Source organism: Argopecten irradians, chromosome 13 (genome assembly GCF_041381155.1).
Source record: "Argopecten irradians isolate NY chromosome 13, Ai_NY, whole genome shotgun sequence".
Lineage (NCBI taxonomy): Eukaryota > Metazoa > Mollusca > Bivalvia > Pectinida > Pectinidae > Argopecten > Argopecten irradians.
The window spans coordinates 29,143,877-29,170,582 of NC_091146.1; the positions used below are offsets into that span (position 1 = coordinate 29,143,877).

The 26,706-nt window shown below is 32.7% G+C and overlaps 1 protein-coding gene across 1 annotated transcript; it reads right to left on the bottom strand.

Moving 5' to 3' along the window:
• Nucleotides 1-337: 337 nt before the first annotated feature.
• LOC138305993 (probable serine/threonine-protein kinase kinX) lies at nt 338-26,224 on the bottom strand. The gene is made up of 11 exons (XM_069246303.1): nt 25,789-26,224; nt 17,180-17,214; nt 16,116-16,161; nt 15,439-15,537; nt 14,900-15,084; nt 9,691-9,816; nt 4,766-4,873; nt 4,292-4,511; nt 3,953-4,048; nt 3,232-3,558; nt 338-2,799 (listed from the first exon to the last, which is right to left on the bottom strand). The coding sequence occupies exons 1-11, from the start codon at nt 25,880-25,882 to the stop codon at nt 2,762-2,764; spliced, it is 1,374 nt and encodes a 457-aa protein (XP_069102404.1). The 5' UTR covers nt 25,883-26,224; the 3' UTR covers nt 338-2,761.
• Between the last annotated feature and the right edge of the window lie 482 nt (nt 26,225-26,706).

The window sequence follows — 26,706 nt, forward strand, 5'->3', positions numbered from 1 at the left end:
TCCAACCAAATTAAAAAAAAAAAGAAAAACCCACACACCTTCAAAAGAGTCCAACAGCAGAGAACGCCATTTGTCCAAATGTTCTCGAACCCTGACAACACATAGTTATTTAAAAACGTCATATCATGACGTCACAATGGATCATGACGTCACAATGGATCATGACGTCACAATGGATTTCCTGTCAAGCACAGCAAATGCGAGACGCTCCAGGTCGATTACCACTAGTTACATATGCAAATATATCGCATTTGCGAATTTACTGGACGACTACGTGATGAAAACGAGTATCGATAAAGCTGGAAGGAGTACAACAAAGAGGCAAAACATCAAAGCAAATATTTAAGAACGTTTTATTTTGAAGATGATGATGAAACTGTTTTTGTTCTGATTTCTCTGACTTCTAATACAAGCTTTTGATAATTTTACCGTATTTACATATAAAAATAATAACATTTTAGTTGTGTTTTTTATGTACATGATCACAGTAGTTTTACAACGCTAGCAAGTCCAAGGGCATGAACGCGCCCTAGTGTAACGGTCTGATCTCTAAGTCAAACATTCTACTTTTTAATAAATCGGACCACAGGCACGAGTTGATATTGAAAAAAATATATTACTGAAAATTAAGAAAAGATAATAGTAGTAAATACTTTTTGTCAAATAGGATCTAAAAACGGATACCGGAGAAATAACCCGGATGATAAAATTAATCATGATGGAGATGTTTAATCAATTTAAAATTCCAACTAAAATAAAATTTTGTGTGATTGGTATAAATTTCATATTTAACGTAAATAAGGTGTTTACAGCTCAAATAATATTTCGTTTTCTTCTTTCATCGTGGAGAAGGAATGAAATTATATTTCAGCGATTATTGAAACTTAAATGCACCTGGCTGTGGAGTTTTGTTAAACATAGACTGGTGGATATTAAAGAGGAACAATACATTCTTATACAAAGAATGAAATGAAAAAAAAGGTAGATACGATGAATGGTTGTTGATATTTCTATAAAATTTGTACCGAACGAAGATTTTTATATCACCTAATAAAGATCAGCTGAATATAATAATTTCATCAACTTATGACAAATATTGATCTTCATCGTAAACCTATTTAAATTGCTCTAATTACAGGGCGTATCTTCCGGTTTTTTAATTAAACATGTTTTTCATCAAATTGATATGAATTTGAATTACACAACGTTCTGAATTAAATATTTAGATTTGAATTTTGTATGAAGAAATAATCATAGAAGTATTATCTTTATCTATATATGAATTCTTAAAATATATTTTGAGCGAATCTTTTTGAGCATAATGATGATATTACATTTCTTTATAGAAGAATGAATAAAAATAATGACAGTACAAGTAAATATATATTACGTTTTACATTTCAAATGTAAGTTGACCTATATACTTGATGAATATACATAGCGTAATTTGCCCTAGTTCAAAGGTATAATGTGTTTATTTCCTTACATTTCTCTTGTATATTAGATAACTGTCAAGTCACATCGTAACAGGATTAACTACATTGTATAAGTCTTTGTTCGATTTAGATTGAAATTCGCTAATGCCAATATTCAAAATATTTTTACACATGGTTTCAAGTTGTTTGAACATTTTGAAATAATTGAAATAAACTTATACACAATACTTCTGTAGGTATGATTAGTTGATGGATGCGATTGGAAATATATTGTTTTCTTATTAGTGTCAATTTCATTGAATTTTCTGTATGAAAACAAATATAATAGTACTTTCATATGAAAACACTTCAATTTACTTACAAATTCGGCACGGTCGAAATGCTTAAAAGTTTTAAAGAACATGGTTTACCAAGTTATAAATAGTAAACTACTATATTTACGTGAAGTTAAGGGTATTTTAGGACTGTTTCTCTCTCAAATGCCATAAGAAAACTATAAATTTTGAAAGAAAAAGTTCTTGAAATTTGAAGTTTGTCGTTTATGAAATACAACTTGATATGTTTTTGTAAACACTGAAATATAGGTTCAGGATAAATTCGCAATTTTAAGTACCAAATTATGTTTTAGTGTCTTATGCGTGACTTTCCTGTGCTATGATATGCACATAATAAAACATGGTATTGTAAAAAATTAACTTTGTTTATTTTTACAGCGTGACCGAGGTTTTCCAGAATAGCACTATCTATATATCACAGATTTTCTTTCATAAACGATATTATAATTTACGTTTTTTTTAATTATTTGTCTATATTTTAATAGATTATTTTTGTTTATAATTAGGACATGTTGTTTTTTCTTTGTTATATCTTTCTTAACATAAATAATTTGACTTTTTCATAATTATATCCCGCGATAAACATAAATAAAATAAGGTTGATGTTTCAACTCCTCATATATCTGATATACACAACACATGACATACAAGTTAAAAGTTGGTATCACGTGACATTATTTTGACCAATCAATATCCTTTTTACAAAGCAAAAATATTGCTCACGAACCATATCTGTCTGTGTATTCATCGATTTACTGCATGGGTAATACGATTTTCTCAAATGTTTATTTTTGACGAATTTTACTTTTACCATTCTAAAATATTTACCAGCGCTCATAGATCAGGATTTTTAATAAAGGTTTCTGGCATAGTAAGCTTGGTTTAATTTTGTGTGAATCAAATTCGACAATCCCTGCAGTAAATTTGGTAAGCTCTTAAGATGCGCTGGATTCTGATGTCGTATTTTTTGACGATGCCGATCTGAAATATCTACATCTTGAGTTTTTCCATCTCTTCCTTTGGTGGTTCTGCAAATACAGAATAAAGAATAGATTAATGCCAAGCAGTTCAAAATGTGCAAGTACAAAATAAACCCGTACCATTGGTCCTGGTCTCAGGAACATTCCCTAACTTAAAAGACTTTCTTAACTTCCAATTCTCAATAGGAAAGCATTGTGAAGTTAGGGGGAATCTTAAGTTAAGGAGCGCTCCCTTAAAATCTGTAATGCTGTCCTATGGAGGATTTTAAGTTAAAGGATTCTATAAATTTTAAGAAAGCTACATATTAGGACTGGACTTGGCCGATCAATTTCAAACTACCATGAAGAATCCGGCTGACTTTCGGGTAGTTGGATTCGAACCCCGGTCTACATTTTCATTTCTCTTGTAACAAGAGTATCACAATGCTATTTTAGGGAACTTGATATGTTTATTTTATCTGTAAACTGGCAGATGCATACCTGCTTGTGTGTTAGATTTTTCTTTCTGTTCGCTGTTTTCTTCTGTCTTCTCTGGCTCATTCGTCTCCTCCGTATCAATACTTTTCTTGTCTTTTGTCTGTTCAATCACTGACTGAGGCTCTTCTACATTCTGGTTGATTTCTGGAAGGTCGTTTATGATTGGTTGGGTCTCTTGAAGGTCGTTAACGATTGGCTGAGCCTCTGGAATGTTGACCATTTCTTGTGGCATGGATGGCAGGAACTGGTTTCCAAGCATCTCCTCGTATTCCATAGGTACTTCCGGTCTTGCTTGCAGTCCTTGCAGAACTTCATCGGCAACAAGATCAGCTGTTAAAAAATAGAAATGTTACTCTACTAAACTATATTAATATTTTAATACTTTATGCGTATACATGCTTTAGTATAGTTTTTATATGTGTATTTGACTTTTCTACTAAGTTTCCAGAACAAAAAATAAAAGTTTAACATTAGCAAATATAATGCCAGAATACCTGTATTCGAGAGATTCAATGTATAATTCTGTTTAAAATGGCATATTTTTCTCTTTTGTCGCGTATCATTGTGATAATCAACTCCTCCACGCTATTTAGGATAACGCCGAAAACATAAGACGAACCGCGTTATGAAAATTTAATTAATCTATTAAAAATTGTTGGGTAACGTTGGGTAAAAAATAAGACATATGTCTTTAAATCAAGTAGACTAGAGTTCCAAAACTTACCAAGGATCTGTCGGACCTGTCTGAAATCATCAGGATCCTGGTCTTTCGAAACAACAGACATAATGTTATTTAGCATGGCTCCGGCTTTCTGATCACCTGGAAATAAAGTAACAAATGCTAAATGCATTGATGTATCTATAACATTGTTATAATTTCTGAACAATATATTAAAAGTTAAGAGTCACGTGATGAGATATGATGTTTAAAAAAAGACTAAAAAAATAGAACGATTTAAATTGCGGTTCTTTTTTATAATAAAAGCGAAGACAACCAATCAGAATAGGTGAAACCCAAACACAACTTGACCTCAATAGAACGCACGTTGTAAGTCTGACATACCTGTGAGTACTGCCCGGGAGAGCCATTCATCCATCAAATCCTCGATAAGTGTATTTAATGTTTCTCTTTCGGAAATGACGTCAGGGATTACAGCCTCGTTCTGGAGTTGTGCCATGTCGAGGGTAGGGATTTCGTTATCATCATTGTACATATTGTAGAAGCTTGCTGGCAGAGAGTCATAGGATGAGGGAATGTCTTCTACCGTCTCCGGGAAAAACGACTGTGGAACACAAACAAACAGGTGCTGATATTAAAACATTGATAAAGCAATAAAAACGTAATGTTTATAATACAAAATATCTTCATGAACGTTATAGAAATTGTCTTCGAAGTATAGTCCCTTTTGGCATCTTTTCTATGTCAGCTATTCAAATATTAGATGGTGCCCATTTAAAATTGGTTTGTACCCTACTATGAATGTGACATGGTAGAAATTCTTGAAGGAAGGACTACTGACATAATCACGTGACCTACCTCTTCAAGGACTGTCTCGGTTTGCGCCTGCGCTTCAGCTTCCTCGTACAGCTTGTTGTATGCCTCTCTGACACTATTTTTGTATTCTTCAGCCTGCTCATGAGTCATCTGGAAAAGAACAACAACGCCGTTCCTGTTAAACTTTACCTTCACAGCTTACTGTTACTTTTTACAATATTATATGAATATGTAGTGGTATAAAGTTTATTGCATCACGTTCAGATGAATAGCTATGGTCATTTATGGGCGGCCAGCTATGAATGTCTGCATGTTTAATGTGACGATTCCTGTTTTCTTTTATAGAAATGGGTGCACCTTTTCTGACGCCATCTATTTGAGTAGAAATAATTTGTTGATATTCTTGCTTGATGGACTGGATTAAAAGAGTTATCAATTGATTACGAAGTATTGTCTGTCATCACGTTATTGGTATTACCTTTATGAATGGGTGACCATTTTTTGCTATTTTCTCGGTTAAATTCAGCGAACTTAAACTCCCAGAAACGGAAATAAGCACGATTACCCGTATACCTTATTACAATTATAAGTTGTCAATTATATCGAGATATTAAAACAAAACCATGAAATGAAAATGAAAATAAAATGAATAAAGAAAATAAATACTAAATAAGAAATAAAACAAAAAATAGATAAATAAATAATTTTATTTCATAGGCTACACTCATTTCTATTGGTAATTTTTCGACCAAAATATTTGTGACATCAAAAATGAAGAACCTCCAAGCGGAAAATTTGAAAACCGGCACAGTCATTGTAGTAAAAAATTGATTAAGACATTCATGTGCCTCAAATTAGGATCAGTAATCTTCATTGGAAAGTTCATCCATAAATAAACGATAAAGGTACGTTCAATAAACAACCAAATCGAAATAGAAACGAAACTCTTGTAATCAAACTATTTATATAACAACGTAAATCTAAAAAAGTCTATCACCATCTGAAGCTGATTAAGATAGGCAATAAATACCTATGGACAGAGCCATCCGCCGGAAATAAACAGAAAAATCAATATCAATGACGTCATTGGGTGTCAGGAACTCATCATTATGATAGTAAAGGACATTGAATTTATTTCTCTGTCCAAGGCACAGGAAGCGTCGATCCATATTTAGAATAGCGCATCGTTATCTGTATATTCTTAGCCTTCGGGGAAAACTTATCTGAGGATATGTATATAAAAAACTCTTGACCAATCCAATGTGGCCAGGATATCGGCAGAATCTATGAATGAAGACCCGCATCTACTGGTTGTTTGCCTCGCTTCCAATCCATTTTCAAAGAAAGGAATGAGCTTCGAACCTGTGATACATTGCATTGTTAACTTCTGCCATTTTTAAAGAAGCTACACCGCTGATGAATGGTAGAATGGTAGAAGCAGAAGAAGCAGACGAATTAGTATTTTCTTGAGTTAAATAAGTACTTACTTTAAACCATTAAGTCCATAACACTACGCCCTATATGAAATGAAATCCTATTCAGCATCCACCAAAAGCAAAACAAGTAATTTTAAACTGTTTTGAGGTAATTAGACTTAAATTTACACAAGTAAACACCAATCATTGTTTATTTGCTGTTTATTTGAGATATGTTGAGGTTGAATCGAATGTGATGACTTAGCGCTCTCAAATGTTTACAGAATCATTAAATGACGGCAGATTGATATGATCGCATTAATTTGAAAAAACGCAATTCGGTTCTATAGACTCTGAAATTCAAATTGTGGAAATTCAAAATAGCTAAAATCAAATATTTTTTGCTCTATTTTAATTTTGACCGTCGTACATAACCAGTTATAAGTAACAGTAAAATCACGTGATTAATTTCTCAAGTTTAAAGATGGAAAAACACACACATTCTTAAAATAACGATTTAAAAAAAACAAAAACAAACAGAAACAAACAAAGAGAGATCAGTCTGATGATGATTTTTCCAAAAAGTTCATTATATAAAAGATAAAAATAATAATTTGCTCAACATTTTATGGCTTTTAATCGGATTATAACCGATAAGCTAACATTAGGAAGGAATGACGTTCTGACACGGTATTACCGAGTGATTGGGATGGTTGTCAACGCAACGAACTCCACGTGCCAAAAGTAATTGTAAGCGGAAACCAATGAGAGTGCAATTATTATCCGAATCTGAAAGACTTTGTCACGATCGGCCAGAATAAGCGATAAGTTAAACATGGTCGTTCAATGGAGCTTGCATAAAAACAGCATCTAATTGAATAGAGAGAGAAATATTGGAGTTGCGATTGCGATAGCAGTTATCACCTCTCTTGTGAACTCTTCTTGATGGAGGTGTAATTTGCTACATTATAAACACGCGGCTGACTGATATTGGGAGAACTTTTGTTTATAGGGTTTGATGTTTAAACAAATCATACACAGAAGAGTTTCAATCAAGGGAAGTAATCCATCAATCATACTTTAATTTGTTTGTTCCGCAGATGTTATCGTGTAATAGTACAACGTATATTGATCATGAACGCTCCCGGTTCTAAGTTGATAGCATTCATCAATGAATGGACGCCAATTGAGTTTTGTAACGGTAATGTGTTTCCACGAACAGAACTACCAGAATACTTGTATAACATGCAGATAAAAATAAACTTGTTTCCTCTCTGTTAAATCAATAATATTTATGAATGAGAGAAATTGCATGGCTAGCGTAGGCGTAGTATCCCAAAGAGTCTTATCGATTTCAGACTTGATGACGTTCGTATGACACGATGTTTAAACGTTTGAATAATGCATTCATTTTCCTAGTTCACTAGGAATAGCGTGTTCGAAATAAGGTATAAAAGAAATCCTGTTGTTGCTTTGGAATGATTTAAAACAAATCATTGAAATTTATAACTTTGATTAACATTTCTAGCAGTGTTATCAAAGTGACGTTTATTACCGATGATATGCCATGTAAGGATACAGACGGTGCCCCTTTAATAATAATATTTACATATGTGTGTATTTATGGACTTTTGCTCAGGTCCATATGGTGTTATACTGCCCCGGTAGAATTACATTATGACCAAGGTCTTCGTGCTTGTCTGTTTTCATGTAGCTCAATTTTTATTTTATATAGTATACCCTCTGATTAGCTAATAAAGTCAGGTGGGGTTCAATAGATAACATATCGTTTCCATTTTTTAGAAACATCGAGTCAATATTACTTCTCTGCCGTCATTGCCTAAAGTTGGAGTTACTCAGGGTAATGTCATCGTTCTTCTTGTTATTAATATATACATAGGATAAATCTTTTGACATTTGTCAAAGGAACTACATATCTAATATAAAAGTAAGGACCTTTTATTCGGTCCATATAGTGTTATATCTCCCTGTTAGAATGGAAGAAATCTAATTTTACTAGTGCGGTTTAATATTTTGGTATAATCTAAAATATTTAATTCTAACAGGACGTTATTACACCATATGAACCTCAGTTGAGGTCTATAATTGATAATACTGGAGACATTTCCTATCTTCTTTAAGTTTCTATTACTATCCAATGAAAACTATTCACTCGTTTACAACTTTCGTCTCATTTACGGTAAATGTTTTATATTCTTAAACTATCGTATCATCAGACATTCAACCCCTTTAATAGAATCTAACTACCATATTATTAGTTTCCATTTAGTTGATTTGGTTTTAACGAGATCCTATTTCTGATAAAATACAACAGTGCTATTTATAGGAACCGATTTCTGCTTAATTGTATTCGTCTTGAGACAACCATCGATCGAGATATAATCACGGCATCAATTTTCCTTCTTGTACTTAATTGGTTGTAAAAATATTCCCGTTCAACAGGAAAACTTTTTTCGCGTTTAGAATCTGCGTTGGTTAACCATTTAACTTCAGGATCAAATGATAAGTCCTAGGAAGGAACTAGATCCAGAAATAAAGGAAGCATGAAACGAAAGATACATTAACACATTCATCCCTTAAGACATATTTAGACTCTTCTAAATCAAAGACTAGGTCAGTCCAATATGGAATTTCAGGGGTGATTTAGTGACGGGCATGGTTTGTGAACCTTATTGATAATAGAGGGAACTTCTTAAGCGGTTACATATCATATACATCGGCTATCAATCTTTCCATTTTATTCGCTGGTGTATTAATTCGCATGAAAAGAACTTGATTGTGAAAATAGCGAAAGTAAATCATCGCGAATAAAACTACTATGTAGTATAATGGATTCAAAGTTGTATTGTTCTCACAGTGCAGTAATATAGTTCATAGCCTCGAAATATATGCACATGCTCTCTCAAATCACGCATGTCCCTATCTGTGTTTACTAAATGGATGACAATGTGTAACGAAGATACGTAACCAATCTACAATATTTTACTTCTTTTCTAAAGACGTCGCTTTATCTGTCTAGAGATGTTTAGAACTATTACATCTTATTATATCAATGCTGTAAAAGCTGTAAAACTTATTCGCTGCTTTAATTGTTTTCTGCTTATTTCGCCTTTCTTTATATAACAGCCAATACATAAAAGCATGGACATATCAATAAGGTTATCTACTAACTTGTATTTATCCAGTTTCTTTAATTAAACCCATATGGATTGCGCACCAATTACTGATCTTAGAAATCTATAAAAATAATTGATAATACGCTGACGTATTCCTTTAATTAAACCTTATATAAATTGAGTATAAATAATAGATCAATAAAAATAATTTGAAATTATGGATATCAACATACCCCGATGAATTTTTAGTTCCTTTAATTAAACCCCATATGAATCGCGCACCAATTAAAGACCTTAAAATCTAAAAAAAATCAATACCCCTGATGAAATTCCTAGTTCCATTAATTAAATCTAATATAAAAAAACACACAAATTAAAGGCCTAAAAAGCTAAACAATAATTGAAATCAACATACCCCTGATGTATTTTCTAGTTCCTTCAGTGCCTGGTCAAATTCCTCAAACTCTCCAGTTTCTAGAAGAAATTCCGCTACTGCTTCAGGTGTAAAATTGATGATATCACTTTCCTTCGAGGATATTTGCTGAAAACAAAACATAACATTAAAATTGTAACTGTTGCCTCTAAAATAGTTTCTGTTTTTGATAAATGCTTACAATGTGGAAAATAATGTTAAGATGAATGACAAATGAATGACACAGGAACATACTACATATGTAAAAGCAATATACTAATGTTGTGTTTTGGGCATTGAAAGTATATTCTATCCAAGTAATCAAATAATAAATAAAGTTGTTGTTTTCCTTTATGCGTATTCCGTCCCGTAAATCAAAGTAGAAAAATGGCACATTAGATGAAAGATTCTATTTTTGTTGTTTGAATTGCTGTTCCTGAAATTGTATCCTCATCCATGTAGTGCTGTCGTAATCATGTAAGTAAATTGATATTTCCATATGTTGCTAAAGATAAACGATATATTTTGATAGAGAACAATGTGAGACTTATACTTGAAATTGAATTCGCATATAATTACCTAAAAACCTAAATATCTATTAGATGGCCACGGTACAATATGTTTGTCGGCAAAGAGGTGTGAATACAGCTAGGAAAAATCACCAAATCAATCGCCTCAATCATATACGGTATTTTGTTTCCGGACCTGAGTCTTGGGGATACTATTTGGCGTGTATTGTATTATATGAGATAATTGGACGTCTACGAGAGGAATCCACCAAAGTATAGAAAACAGATTTTCGAATTCCCTTCGGGTTGACCTTTCGTGACATTAGTCTGGCATTAGATCAGAAGCGCTTGACCGATCGGTTATTTATGCAGATTTGGGAATAAGAGTAAAAGAAAGAAGCTCTCTTTCAATCTTTGATTGTATCGATTTCGACTGCTTTTGATCAGTATGGGCTTTGAATAATCCCACAGGAGAAGAAGAGCGAGCTTATGACGTCATCAAGTATTCCACTTTAGGAAAATCTATTGCTGAAATATTTCTTTTGGCTTTTTTGTTGTTAATTGGGTTCTTGAAGCATTTGACGATGTCACGGAATAAAGAGCTATTTTCAGGCATACAGAAGACAGATCGCAAATGAAAATATTGCTTATTATTTGATATCAATAAAAGATGGTGATTTTGTAAGGCTTCGTCGGCCTTCAGTTATTTCATGTTTAAATTATTTTCCCAATACAACTTAAACCGTACTACACCCACCAATGATGTTGTTATCTTGGTATCTTTAATCCATTACTTTCAAACATATTTGTGTTGCCTTCATGACATTATCGGAATTTATATAAACTGCATAGTTGTTAAATTTCCGCGAAGGAAAAAATAGCGTACTCCTTCTTGATACTAATTGAGAGTGAGAAAATGTTGGTGCATTTGTAAATCTTACAGTAATACACTTTATATGTGTTTAATCACTTGTTGTTATTTCCCTTTAATTTGTCAATCGGAACTCCTCGGATATATCCGTCTCACATTGACCTCGATTGTGACATTCATTTTGAAATAAAAGGACTATTTTGATAACACCTATTTGCCACCGGGGATACAACCCCTCGAAAAGTGTCAATTCATCGAATCTGTGTGTTGTCCGTCTCGAAGAAGAAAGTGTTACATTCAATTTCTTAAAATACGACTATAGACATTCAACATTTCAATAACTATTCATTTTCTTATACGCAGTTAAGGCGTAATAAGGTTGTCTGGAGAAGAAAATGTTTGCTTTTCTTACATATTCTTACAACTATCACATCTGAGGTAACGAAAGACATATTTAATTTAAACCAAATAACTTTTATCTCGCAAAACTTTTTTTTTCTATATCAAACATTTGATATTGCATACATGCCTTTCTGGAAACGAATTAAATTACAACATATTAGTTGTATTCCCGATGAATGTGTCCCCGTGTGATAGCATTTAGTTAACTCCCCTTATTTTATTTTTTCTTCCTTTTATGAAAACAGCAACCAAAGAAACATTGCAAAATATACTTAAAATATACTTAGAACGTGAAAACAAGTTGGCGCATTCGTCATATACTTAATGCTTATCACGGGTAGAGATATTATCTATTTCTGAATATATTAGAATGCCCGTGAAAATATGCAAAGTCAAAGTGAAAGTCTTTATGCAATGAGAGTATCTAATGTTCAAAGAAACATGTCTCGAATACTCGATAATGCCACAGACCTCATGGCTAACACGGCAAACATGTTTGTGATCTAGGTTGCGTGATTGTGGGCCACTAGAGGGCGCTATTGCTGCGTCACCAATACGCTTCGTCGCGTGCGTCATTGGACAGATATGACATTTCCACTGCGGGAAATGCCTAAAAGATGATCTCAAAATATGTATCGTCTTTCATTAATGCAATGCTAGCACTACTAGTTAACGCTGTGATCGATACCGGAGATTGCCGCGGTGTCTTTGTACGTGACATAGGGTAACTCCACCCACACAACTCGAGACCTAATCAAATGTATTATCCGAGCCAATTTGATCATTAGTTAATATTAGGCTGTAGGCATTTAATATCCAATTACATTTATGTAGTTCAACTTTAGTGAACTTGTTATCCCGATCACACGTAACAATAGCTAGTGTAAAACAAATATTTGCTATATGAACTATGAGAATATACCATTACGTGTTTCCAGACCGATATTCAATAAACTCGCTCATCTAGTTGTATGATTTTTTTGTAATGTTGACAAATAATATAACTTCATCATATTTTATTATTCCTCAAATTAGATAATCGTGGGATTTTTATCCTTATCCTTTCATATAAAAATCGCATTATCAGTAGCAGAATTTATCCATACTGTATTTTAAGCTGTTCAGTGTTTGTTCAGTATCAATTCATTATGCAAAACGGAATCGATAAGATCCCTATATGTGTCAATCACTGGACAATAACAATACATTATAGACATTAATATCTTCGTCTTTTTACTAAAAAAAATCTCATAATTTTACTGTGTTACGGAACATTTATAATTGAAGATGGTTTCAACCTTTCCTAATATAAAAACAAGACAAAACAGAAATTAGGTAATTTTTGGATGCATTGTTTTTAATTAATTTTCATTGATTATTAAATTTGACTGAAAACGCAATTCTGCATTTCCTTTTCGAAGAAAACCTGTGCAGATAACGTCGGGCAGATTCTATGGCGTCGATCATGACGTCATATGGAAAATACTAGAATATTATACAAAAAATGTTATTCTATTTAATGATATTTAGACATAACATCACCACTTACACATACATTCCTACAAATCGAACTTTTTTTCTTCAAATTACAATTTATCGGCTTTTATACAATCTTTCAAACAGAAAGACATAGTGTGAGGTAAGGGTCGGGAGTTAACGGAGGAAGGGAAGTAGTTTAAAACCCAATATCAGTTACTTTGATTTTTTTAACAATTTGAAATACAATACACTATATACTATAAGAGATAAGGCTTATTTTGATACAAAACACTGTTCTTTTACATATTTTGTATAACGTACAATAACACTATTCCATGTGATAAGCCGGAAGCTCTAGGATCCATTGTCTCTTTGAATTATATAATTGCTGTATCATTCGTTCAGAAACCTATGTAATTGTCGTTCTGGCGCCCGAAAACAACAGCCATTACCTTTACCATTTAGCTATTTCAGTTCTTTGGTGTTTATTTATGTAGATTTTCGTGCCTCTTGGCAATTAAACAAGCCTCGTGGTGGTACTAACAGCGTGAATCTGTTGTGTTATCATGGTAATTAACCTGTATAATCTTATCACAAATCTATCAAGCACATTCAGGCACAGACGACTTCCTGTAGTCTGCTAAATTGCCACCTAGTCACAGATTATCGATTATTTGACACTTTTTACAGGGATTATTTTCTGTTCGCGTAGGCGTCAAGTGGGTGATTAGAATGCTCGTAGAGCTAGCCGCTTATTTTCGCATGAATGGTAAATTGATGGAATGTGTTTCTCGTGAGACAACAGTGCTCGCAGAGGAGAGAGTAAATAGAAATATTGAGGGGGAGGATATACTTTGTGCTTGGAATTAACAACCCGACGTAAAACCTCTCGCGCGTGTAGTTATCTATAGCAATAAAGCCTTGATGTATATATAACCCCCTCCAAGGACTCAGATGCCCTAAATTAGTGCAAACATGAAATAAGATATCTCTAGTTCATACTAGATATAAATTATATGTGATTACGAAATGTAACTACACTTTTCTGAAACCTACCAGCTACCATAGCAAGACAAATAAAATACAAGAAAATAAACACAACATTTCCCTGAATACTAAAAGTTTGACGTACGGTTATGTGCATTTAAAACAAAATTGACAAGAGGTTTGTAGATTCGCCATATTTGAAGACGGTATGAAGCATGATGTTTTCTTTACACTTGTCTTTAAAAAGCTGATGTTTTTCTTGTTTATTATTGGTACCTATATGTTACTATTGCGCGGACGCCAAGAAAAAAAAACAAACAAACAAAAAAACAAAGAAAAAAAAACAAACAAACAAAAAAACAAACAAAAAAACAACAACAAGCAAACAAACATCTATAGCCTTAATTAGTAACTACTTACTTCTAAAAATAGTTTTTAGAAGAATTGTGACATACAATATTATGGGTTATAGCCATATTAGATGACTATTTCATACCTGAATAAAATAAGACTATGAAACTAAATAATTCCTATCGTTGGCAGAACTGTTTAATTATAACTGAAATAAATTTGAGGTGCGAAGGAATTGTGAAGGAATTGACGTGTTTTTTCATCTCCTATGTGATTTTTCATTATAGGGTTGGTAGTGATATTCAAAATTTTAAAGAATTATATTTGACGTCACGTGACGTTATTTAATAATAGCACATTGTGTAGAAAATGTAAATCTCAAGCATCCAACTGTACATTTCACAATAGGTCTTAACCTTTCAAAAGTGATAAATTGTATTAATGTAATATATTCTGGATGTTATATATATTTTGTTAAAAATATAACATACATTAGATTTTTAAAAAAATGGCATGTGATTTTAAATATTGAAGAAGCAGCTTAATGCTGATAAAAGCTGCACAACAGCGTTCTTAGTTTATTTCCATATGTGGTAATATTTGTTATACATACCTCGCTCTCATCTGTGACGTCATTGATTTCTGTGTCGTCGCCATTGGTTACAATACTTTTGTGCACTCCTGCTGAAGGCATATCTATTCTATCAACTGTGACTGTATGAGGCCCTTCCTTTGTATTATCACTTTTCGTCATTTGTTTTAAATCTAAAACCAATTCTTGCTTTTCTGGATCTAAAACTAAACAAACAAATACAGGCATACTTAAAAATGAAGGACTGATTATTTTGAAAAAAAAAAACAACTAAAATAATAAAAAAAAAAAAAAAAAAAAACCCGAATCGGATATATTACAGAATCATACACTTGTATTAATCTATTAAGTGGATAACCATAAATATGGCTGAAAAATGATTTTGGTTCGCCTTCTCGATTTTAATTCTTAACTTTTTGAGTTTTTAATTATAAAACAAAAATGTTTAAAGAAAATATAAACTTAAATACTTGCAGTTTGATACACATTCGATTAAGCATCCTGATAAAAAGACTTCTAAAAACATTAGTATGTCGTTAATTTCTTTTTTCATTACTCACTTTTTTCTTCGGCTGTTGAATCTGTGTTTATTTTTCCGTTAACATTTGTATAATGGTAAGTTTTTTCTTTCTGAACTGCGACATTTTTATGGCTTTTTGCTGAAAAATAAAACGTGATTTTATGTCATTTGAGAAAAAAGTTGAATAAAAATATTTGCATATATTAAAATGTTTTATACTTATATTTAATTAAAACTACTGTAAATTATTTAAACGGTAATGAGAGGTATCAAACAACAAATCTAGAAAATTGAATATATAATTTATATTTTGACTAATGTATAGAACCTTTGTCCATGCTAACAACAAAAAATCTTTTAATATCAACATATCAAGCAAATTCGCTTTAATACCGATACTGTTATAACAAGATTCTTATTCTCTTAAACAGTGATGGAATGGATGGGCATGCGCACCAATACATTTGATTTGCTCATCAAAATATATTCGCTCTCAAGAAACACTATTTTGCATCGTTCTGACAATTCACATAAACGATCAATTTGATTGGCTGATTAAAATATATTCGCCCTTATGTCTATGCTAATAACTATATTCTCGGTCACTTAAATTGTGTTGGATTGTACGATCATGCGTTTGAACTGTTATGAACCAACACGTGACGAAACAGATGTCAGGTCAAGGATGATGTAACATTATCGGACCTTATTTCTTACCTGCGAGATTAGCTAACTCTTCCAATGCTAATTCCTGATCGTTTACCTGGTAGAATAAAAATGAAGGTAAATGTTATACATTGGTAGAAGATTACTGTAAGTAAACTCATTTTTGCTGGCGGATATTTTTTGCATCATTTCGCAGGTGATATGAAATTGTGAAAATCAATCGTTGCAAAAAGTACATTAAACCAAGTAATATTATCAAAAATATCCCAACCGCTAATGATCAGTATATGTTATGATATAACATTACGTTTCTGTGATTAATGTACTTAATTCAAAACATATTTTTGAAACCCGAACTGTGACTTCGATAATCCCATTTTGACAGCATCCAGTTCAATACATTATGGTGGAGCGCTACTTATGTGACGGATTCCACACACTATCAAGTGTTACATAACTGGAGAAGCGTAAGTATTCAACAACAACAATGTAGTTTTGTCTGTCTAAGGCACGGTTCTGGTAAAAATAGCTGACTGTGAAACCATTGAAAAGAACATTGTATCTTTTGTTCAGTTGCGCTGGGAAGAACGGGCGTTTTCTAGACAAGAGAAAATAACACAAAACAAACAAGGTTTTACATGTTAACATCAATTTGTTTTGGTTACTTGATACCGATATTTTGTGATGAAGAAGCTACAATAACCAGAATTTGTTTTCGAAAATATTGAATGGTCTTGACAGTCGAACATCGCCGGCAAAATCAATTTAAAGGCTATTTTAACATTTCTGTCGACACTACAAGCTACCTACCAGCATTATTTTTCATTCAGTCAAAAACATATTTCAGAAAACATTTCCTGAGAATACTGACATCAGAGGCATATTCCAAATACAATTATTTTTTTTATATCTCAATGAACCTTTACGGTTACAAAATATCAATTTGTGGTACCAGCATTCGCGGAGTTGTGAAATTTCAAAAATATGGGTTTGTCAGCATGGAGACAATTGATGCGGACATTGTTGGTACGGGCTCAGGGGTGGTTAATCTTTGTCTTGCATTCCTAGGTGTCAGAAAGTATCGAAAGTTATATAAACTATGAAACTATACTTACCCTTGCTGCCGGTGCTTCTGATGATTTCTTGTCTTCTGAAAAATATAGAAAAAAATAGAAAACTGTAAAACATTTTATAAATGATCATGAATAACCTTTCTAAAATGAAGAAAAATAGAAAAAAACAGAAAAAAAATATTGATTAAATAAAATGGCATATAGCAAACTTAAGTGTTATTTTTGAAAAATTGGGGCTTGGTCAATGCTGAAGAAATGTTAAAACAAAATTGAAAATTGTACGTAGATTTTGATGTCGCAAATGTGCCGTTCATAGATCTATGAACTTTCGAATTAACGTATCGCGATTTGTTATAAAATATCTGGTGTTCAAATATCTGCAATCAGTGTTTTTATCATTCACGGCGCATGCGTGTTGGCTAAAAATATTTTGCATCGTTCTAATAAATGGCTGTATTCATAGATTTGATTAGGTCATCACAGTATATTCGTTCTCGAGAAACACATGTATATTTTTTCTTGGATGAATAATTTCATATGTTACTCGGTAAAATGCATTAAAGGTATGATGTTCATTAATAAATGTGCATGGATTTAACAATATCATGTATATATTTTTTTTCTTTTATTATGTAGCTTTTGTTTTATTATTCCCACGCATTTTTTTCTCTGGACGATCTGTGAATGATTTCTTTGTTACTGATCCCGGGTGCCCTGTACCTATCCTGCCAAATTGACAGACATTTCACGAAAATTGCACTCTAGTGGGTTCAACCTTTATAGGACAATGCTTAACTGTGTATAGTTTTTTCTACAACATTCCAACAGTTACTCCCCTGATATCTCCTCAGTCTAACATCACAGACGGTATTCCCAGACACAGAGTAATCAGATAATTCTAGAAATCTTATTCACGATTATTCGAGGCTTCAGACTTTCTAAACTTGCCTAAATACTAAAAATGTAGGCGGATGGGAATATCGCTAGAATGATCCCTTTTATTTAAGTTTCTATTTGTGTGTGCTCTATTATCAAGTTTAACTTGTTATGTATGTTTTGAGTAATAATATACTGTACGTTTACGACAAAGTAAAATGTTCACATTTGGAATCTTACGTAATATCCTTATACATGTATAGTCGGAAATATTTCGTTTATATTTAAACATTGTCAAACTTAACACAACGTAGCATCTAAAATATATTCTAATATAGTCACGCCTGTCTATAAAGTACACCGAAGGTGACATAAACAGTCCTTAATATACAGGTGTTCTTTATGCAGGGGTAAAATTAATAGTAAATTAATGAGTCTGTCCTTTATAGACAAGTGTCCGTTACAATGAGGTATTCTTTATACAGGGGTAAATTGTACAGTAAATTACAGTCAATGGGGTTCATGAGTCTTTTATAGACACGTGTTCGTTATATGGAGGTATTATTTATACATGTTTGACTGTATGTGACTTACTTGGCGTAGTTTACTTCAGCAAAACCGCACTATATACAAAATATCTAATACGGAATTAAATAAAAAATATTTAAAGAAACATAATAAATACATTTTCTATTTAAAGTTGTTCCACGACCGACAGAGCATAAACGATACTCATCATTTGAACACTAGTTAGTGATAAATAATGTATATATATGTGTGTGTGTGTCTAATACTATTTGTCAGCGTGGAGCATCTTTGGATAGTTCCAATTAACACAAAACCTTAAAAGTGTTTTTTTTGTGTAAATAATCTTGTCAAGTCTTGGATTTACGTTATGACCACTTGCCCGCGCTCCTCGCCCTTATCAAATGATTAACCAAGTTTGCCTGAGTTAACGACAAGTTCAGTTATTCTATTTTATTTTCTTTTGATGTTAAATCGAATCTGTAGCATTGATCATCCAGACGGACCGTTGCTTTGATATCCTACTTATCCCATTAGTCCGAGGCTCGGAATTTGTCTGTAATAAATATTTAATCCTAACAGCAGCTTATCGCGCTGAACGTAATAAAGATGGTTAATAGGAAACACAATAAAGTAAGTTATAAAGAAAATTCTCTATTAACGAGAAACAACCATCTCGACTGTCCGATACAATAAAAGATACGATAGACTCTAGAACAAAATGTTAACGTTCAACGTATTTTTGTATTGAACGTATCTCATATAGTTCGGATTTGTTGAGCTTAACTTCTGGTGTTGATAACTAAGATAATTTAATACTGCCCCCTGTATGCAATGTGTGTGAATGTCTGTATGTTTTGGGAGGCTGCAGTATGTTATTGTTGTGTGTGTGTGAATGTCTGTATGTTTTGGGAGGCTGCAGTATGTTCTTGTTGTGTGTGTGAATGTCTGTATGTTTTGGGAGGCTGCAGTATGTTCGTGCTGTGTGTGTGAATGTCTGTATGTTTTGGGAGGCTGCAATATGTTCGTGCTGTGTGTGTAAATGTCTGTATGTTTTGGGAGGCTGCAGTATGTTCGTTTTATAGCGTAAAGTGTAAGGTCTTACTCATTTTATAGAGCTATATCACAGAAAATTATGGGTGAATTTTAAATTTAAATTTAAATTAGAAAACAAAAGATCAAGTAATGATATGTAACTCTAACCCTACTCCATACAGAGATAAACATAACTGAATGATGAACTTTTGATATTTTCGATACCTGAAAATTTTGCTCCCATATCTAACAGGTGGTATATTCATGTTTTTATCATTGCTATCATCACTAGCTGAGATAGATTAAACCTCATATAGAACACAACGAATTCCCGTTCAAAATGATATTTACTGACATTTAATACAACGCGTTTAATTTTCTTTAATAGAAGTTTTAATAAAGTGCATAACCTAAAATCAGAGCACGTGCTCGGCTAGGTTGTTATATCGACTGGCGGAAAACTCTATGCTTATGGTGAAGCCGTTTCAATTAAATCAAGTTTTTCGATACGAAGAAGCCTTATTTAGAAACCAATTATCGGACGAATGGCACAATACATGAAGTTTGCCTTTATTTGTGTAAGCGGCCTTACTAGGAAGGGCAAATTCAAACTACATAAGTGACAGGAATGAATGACGGTTCTCGTGATATTGTCGATTTATAATTGAATTTCGTTGACGTCCCTGTTGTGATTTTCTCCCGGTAGATGTACAAGATAGAGGAGAATGAATCGTTGTTTATGTAAACAAAGGCTTTTAATCCCCATGTTCGTAGCCTCAGGTAAATTACTGGATCAGAAAAAAATCAATGCCTGTGGCAATCTCCATCGGAAGGGAGAGGAGAGAGAGCAAACACTAAGCTCATCATCTGTGACGTTTTATCAGATTAAATATTACTGGAAATTTGCGAAATATAAACTAATTTGCGATGATAATGCCATTAGGTTATCTAGTTATATCCAAATATTTGCTTTTTGTAAAAAAATGAAAATAGCTTAATCATGATAAGTGGTCATGATTTGTATTGGAGTTACATTAGTGATCGTTTCATCATCTTTAAACATGCTTATTACGCGAGGTAAAAAAAATCTGAATTATGGATTGAGATTAAATATTGAAAAGATAATCATGAATTGAGATTAAATATTGAAAAGATAATCATGTTAAAGAATAGAATGTTTAAAATCAATTTAATAAAATTAAAATCATTGTTACAATAACTGATTTCGCTAATTGTATGAGTTAGGTACCAACGTACAGGCATTCTGAATATATGCCGAATTTACAAAGTAGGTTACGATGCATACTGATATCTCAAAGTTACTTCCCTTCTATGTATAGGCCATTTGTTTAAAGCGACCATTCATTAAAGTCATATATATCAACGTCAACGCAATCTGGCACAATTTCAAAACCACTTTTAAAATAGCGAATTTCAACATATATTGACTACTGCTGAATAGAGATATGTTCCTTTTCTCGTTGGAGGTGCTCATAGACAGTTTAGACTATAAGTCCAGTAGTTTTTTTACTTAAGGTCTAGACATACAAAAGCACCTTTTACCTTCTGATGTACCGCATCGAATACTGCGGACAGGCGAGATGTTTTTTTGGCATTAAAAATTTAAATAAATGTATAATAGCTGTAAAGATCTGAACAAAATGACATAAATATATTTTGTCCTGACTCAGCAGCGTGTGATACAACATAAGAGCCATTTTCGTCTTTCAGCCTTTCATTAAGGTATACTATTTCATCATAAAAAGGAACAACAGCCGACTTTCCAAGAATAGTGCACACGTCTATCCTCTTGTCGTAAAACCAAAAATGGAAAGCGATAATAAATATGATCATATCGAGAAGGATCTATTTTAGTCCTCTAGACATCACGTGACGCCAATCCTTATTTTCTGTTGTCTATAAATGCGCTAAAACGTTCTCTGGTGCGTTATCAACATAGCTAGTTTTATTGAACGTCTCATTTTAGAAGAAGCACTCTATACAATAAATAAATAGATAAAAATATATAATAAATAAATAAATAAAAATATATATAATAAATAAATAAGTAAATAAATAAATAAATAAAAATAAATAAAAAAGTAAAACAAGTATGTGAAAAGCATATAACATATAGCCGATTGTATTGATATATATTGATCGATCAATTGTTATCATAGGCAAAATTTATTGGAAATTTTCAGACCAGTGGAAACTGCTGTCTTTATGGTATTCGTATGGCACCCGTAAGGTGTCGATTTGTGTGAATTTCTATAAGTTTTTTTGGAGGCTGAAGTATATTCCTGTTGTGTTGTGTCTCAGTATTATATTGTTGAAACCACGTTTATAGTGGTATCTCACTGAAACATACCGACAACAAACACTTAGTGGAGATAATAACGAGTTCTTCAGTTTTTTGTTAGAATTGACATTTACATTAAAACTAGGCACAGTGTTAAAACTTCAGAGAAATTAATATTTGGTGACTTATCTACATGGAATCAATACCATATCAGGCCACTCGGAGCTCGAGTCAGCATGAGGACAGGTTTATTTCCGGGTAAACAAAAGATAATCCGGTTGGTTCGGCCATTATTATGGAAGATCAAGTGCTGCCGAACAGTTAATCAATCCTTTCATCTTAGGAGAGCAAATAGCATGGTTAGCTTCACATATCTTTTTACATTTTTTAATAAAACAAATTTCGATTGAATCATTTTAAAATTTCTAAATTGGTATTATATTGTTCTTTTATGTGTTAGTATTACGTTATATATAACAGGTTATCAATAAGTTATGTTTTCTGGTGAAGCTATTCAATGAAACAATTTGTTTTGTTTTATACCCGAAGATGACAAATCTTTGTGATGTTTTGTACAGTGGTGTTAATGCGTCATTTCAGATATTGACAGTAGTATAAACTCGTGTATATTGTCTATAGATCTATAAAATAATCACGTGTTTGATTGGAAATGGAAACGTCGGGACGAATATATAATAAGTATGGAACCAATGGTGCTACGGTTATGAAAATCTGTGGACAACATTCATTGGAATATCAATAATGGTAGCGATGTCTAAACGTCAATTTTTTCGGGGGTTCAGATTGTGTTTAGACAATTGTGTGGATAGGAAATATGATATAAAATAAGAAAAAAAAACCATGGATATTAAAGGCCAAACATTTGAAAACAATTTGATTGTAACGTTAAATGATATACACCTTTGATATATTCTACACAAATATTTACATACACAAGAATTCCATTATTATTTCTCGGTGTTATTTTCAAAAAAATATAAAAACAAAATATCACAATTAATATGTAATCTTACATTATTTGTTGAACATTATCTACATATTGCTCGATATTTGGACTAGCTGGGAATCGTGCAATTCATTACATAGAAACTGGTATTTATCACGTCCAAAGTGCCCGTATTAATATTTATCAAAAATAAATATAAACATTTTTTTTTTCGTTTTAAGTTGATAAAAGTGGTTTATATTTTTTTAATTTGACGGATCTATCATTTCATAGATCAAAAAGAAATATATATCCAGTTTGCATAATTTACACTACTAAGGATGTCTACTTCAACTTCCGGTATAATCCACAACGCATCTGCTGCGGCGAGAAAATTGAGAAATCGACAATATTTCATATTTTGTTTTTTGGTTTGTCTTTTTTTCCACATTTTTATCTATTGTTGTGTTTCAATAAACTAGCACGGTTGAGGAGTTTAACTTTCATAATATGACTGGGACAGTTCCTTACATTTGCGGAAATTCCCGCAATTGCAATGAGACACAACAATAATTATTTAAAGATTTAAAGAGTACATGTAAAAATAAATAACGTTTCTATTAGTCACCGACAGTGGTTTTGTCTACGTGAATTATCCGAACCATTTGTCCTTGACACTTCAATTGAAATGACGCCTCACTCACTTCTACAAATGACCGACATAAGTGTTCAGTTCCAATATGGCAGTCAGGTCACATACATCCCATAATTTCTCAAAAGAAATGCAGACTGTGACGTAATACATTTCTGCGGACTCGGCGATTCTAGTTATTGAAACAGCTGACGCGTGGGAGATGATATAAGACGAATGAAGTAATTCGCAATAAATTCGGTTTTCCAGTCTCACGCCTTTGTCCGCTGCAGACGACTGTACCTTCCTGTACTTATATCGACAGGATGCGCTTATGTAAGTTTTTTCTCTCTCGCGCCATGAATGCTATTTTTGTAAATTTATATATATAAATGAAACATTGCTTCTGTATATGGAAGAATTAGTAACTATATATCTATATTTAATTAAAATCCGTTATCATGATTATTTGGTTATCAGAGAATGAGGTGCAGCTGTGTGTAAAGCTCGTGTTTTTGGTTCCCGATCAATATTTTATCTGCATAGTCGGTTATTTTTGCAGAGTAAATTTTCGCGATTTGATCTAAATAAAGTGAAAATCATATATTAGCGATTTTAAATTTCCAAGATATGTATTTTTCGGTAGATATCATTCTTTTTTAATATTTCGCGGATAAAAATTTCGGTATCCTAGCAATGTCCGGTGAAATTGCGAAAATATCATCCCCGCGAAAATAGCCGGCTATATGGTATCTTACTTTGCTTAAGTTATTAGGCCATAAAATATTTGGGATTAAACATCGTACTATGATTAATGAGAGTTAAGGTCATTTCAGTACAATGTTCTTTTGTGTATGAATATATGTGCATTTTGGTAGGCTGCGGTATATTTGTATTGTGTCTTCCTGTGATAGCGGAGCTCATATATTTTATTAATTGTTTATTTCAACAGTTACTATCAGTTAAGGACCTGTCTGGTTTTGTTGGTAGAGTAAGTCCTGAGTACTTGTATACCACCAACAAACTGTCAGTTCCTGGCAAATGTTCCACCTGGGTTTCGACCTCGTCACCTAGAGGTGGAGTTTTTGTAGTAATTTGTTGGGACATCTTCTACACTCCATCAACGCGGCCAACAACTCATAACTTTGGTGTCTAACCGATAACCATGTGTATATTATAATAACTTAAGAACATACATAATCCTTTGCGTTTTTATTCATAGTTGAAGTGAAAATTCCACCAGGGCAAAAAATAGAGTAAAGAGGTTACGTGAAATAGCGGCTTAAACTCCTAACAACCTATTGAAATATACTATCAAAAATGACAAAATGATTTTGTTGTCTATAAAATGCAAACATACAGTCGAGCAACCATGTCTATCTTGCCTAAAGAGTCATAGTATGAAAATTAACCAGCCTTTTAAAAGCAGCAAAAATGATTATGGAAATTTAAAATCAACAAAATCATTTTAATTTTAAACTGAAATATTATAACAAAACATTGACAAAACTATATGAAACGAAATAAAAGCAAATTTGAATATTTGTAAACATGATTAAATAATACTATATGTTACAATGCAGTATATATACATTATGTATATCAGCATTACTTTCAAATCAACAAAATTGATCAATATGCTACTATTTGCCCCACGTTTTGTTAAATCGAAAAACCCTGCCGATTTTTTAATTCATATTTTGCCAAATAATAATCAAAGGTAATAAAACAATATGTTCAATACAACTGAAAGCGGTTTAAATATGTATCCAACAGAAATCGAACACAACGACAACAATACAATTTCAGTTCTACATTGAACACAATAGCCAAGGAACAATAGACACATATTGAACAAATAAACACGTTTAAAGGCAATAGTAAACATAAACAAGTACACATTGAGCAAAGTATAATTTTATCAATGATAACATCGAGTAGAAGAAAATTCTTTTACATGTAGAGGTGACATTGATGATGAAATATATATGAATTATTGTTTCATACGTTCATATTTTAAACTAGTTATATCGTAACAACACAAGATCTATCGAATGAAAAACACTAGTTCACAATGTTGAATTATATTACAAATAAGACGTTAATCAACGATAGAATAAAAAGGTTTAAACTTTTAAAGAATACGAAAAACTAAACAAAAAGCTAACCAAACTGCGGTATCATGAATTGGTCTCCCGACTAACTTCTAACTTTTATTATGCTATCTTTTTCTTCATGTTTAATTTGCCAACACAGATGGAAACTCCGGAAATTTTGAAAAAAATGGATTACACGTTGATGCCAACACATGTTGAAGAAAATGGTTGTTTGCTTACCTTTTGTTGACGTTGCCGTTTTAATTGGAACTGCTATCGCCGCTAACACACACATCAACAACACGGCACACATCACCTCTGAATGGTAACACATGTTGCACAACTGTTCAATACAAAAGTGTTCGAAAAAACTGTCAAAAAACAGGAAAACAACCGAGACGAAAACTTCTTGGAGAGCAACAGCTGTTAAGCAAGTGCGCCTTGGGTAGGTTATATAGTTCCTTTAAGCAAGCTTGACTAATGTTTTTCAAATGTAAAAAAAAGTTTATCCGTAATGTTTTGTTTTTTAGTTTTGTTCCTCAGTGTCGGCTATATCTTCTTTATGGTCAATTCGTTTTGTTGTCCAGTTAATTGTTCGCAGCTCGTCTGACCGTTTGACCACTACCGAGCACGTCCGTACTGTTCCTAATGCTCTTTGTTTCTGAGGATGCCAAGCTTGAGCTCGTGCTTGGCAGATTCAAATTGCGTGGGAAGTGGAAGGGGCAAAAATCGATAATTCTGACTGGAACGTAGAACTTGGCTATCACAGCGATCAGCCAGCAGCGCGAGTTACCAACCTATCCTACACATTTATATCTTATGACGTCAGAGCTAATTTTGCATCGCGTTACCATAGCAACGTGCCCATATTTTATATTGATTTGTTGACACTCGGCTGAGTGATAAAGTCGTTGTCATCTTGCATTGTTCTTGCTCCTAACGACACGCACTACAGATAATTGTGGTGTGTATAGTTTTAGAGGCGTGAACTGTTTTGTGTCAGATTATCGTTAAGGCTTTGAGTGGTCGTTATCAGAATCAGGGTCACTCGATCTCTTGAAAGTGTCATGTTGAGGCGTTTCCGGGTAATAACATTGACATTAATGGGGATTAGCCTGCGGTCAGCAGAATCACCGATTCCATTTTCAACAACTTTAA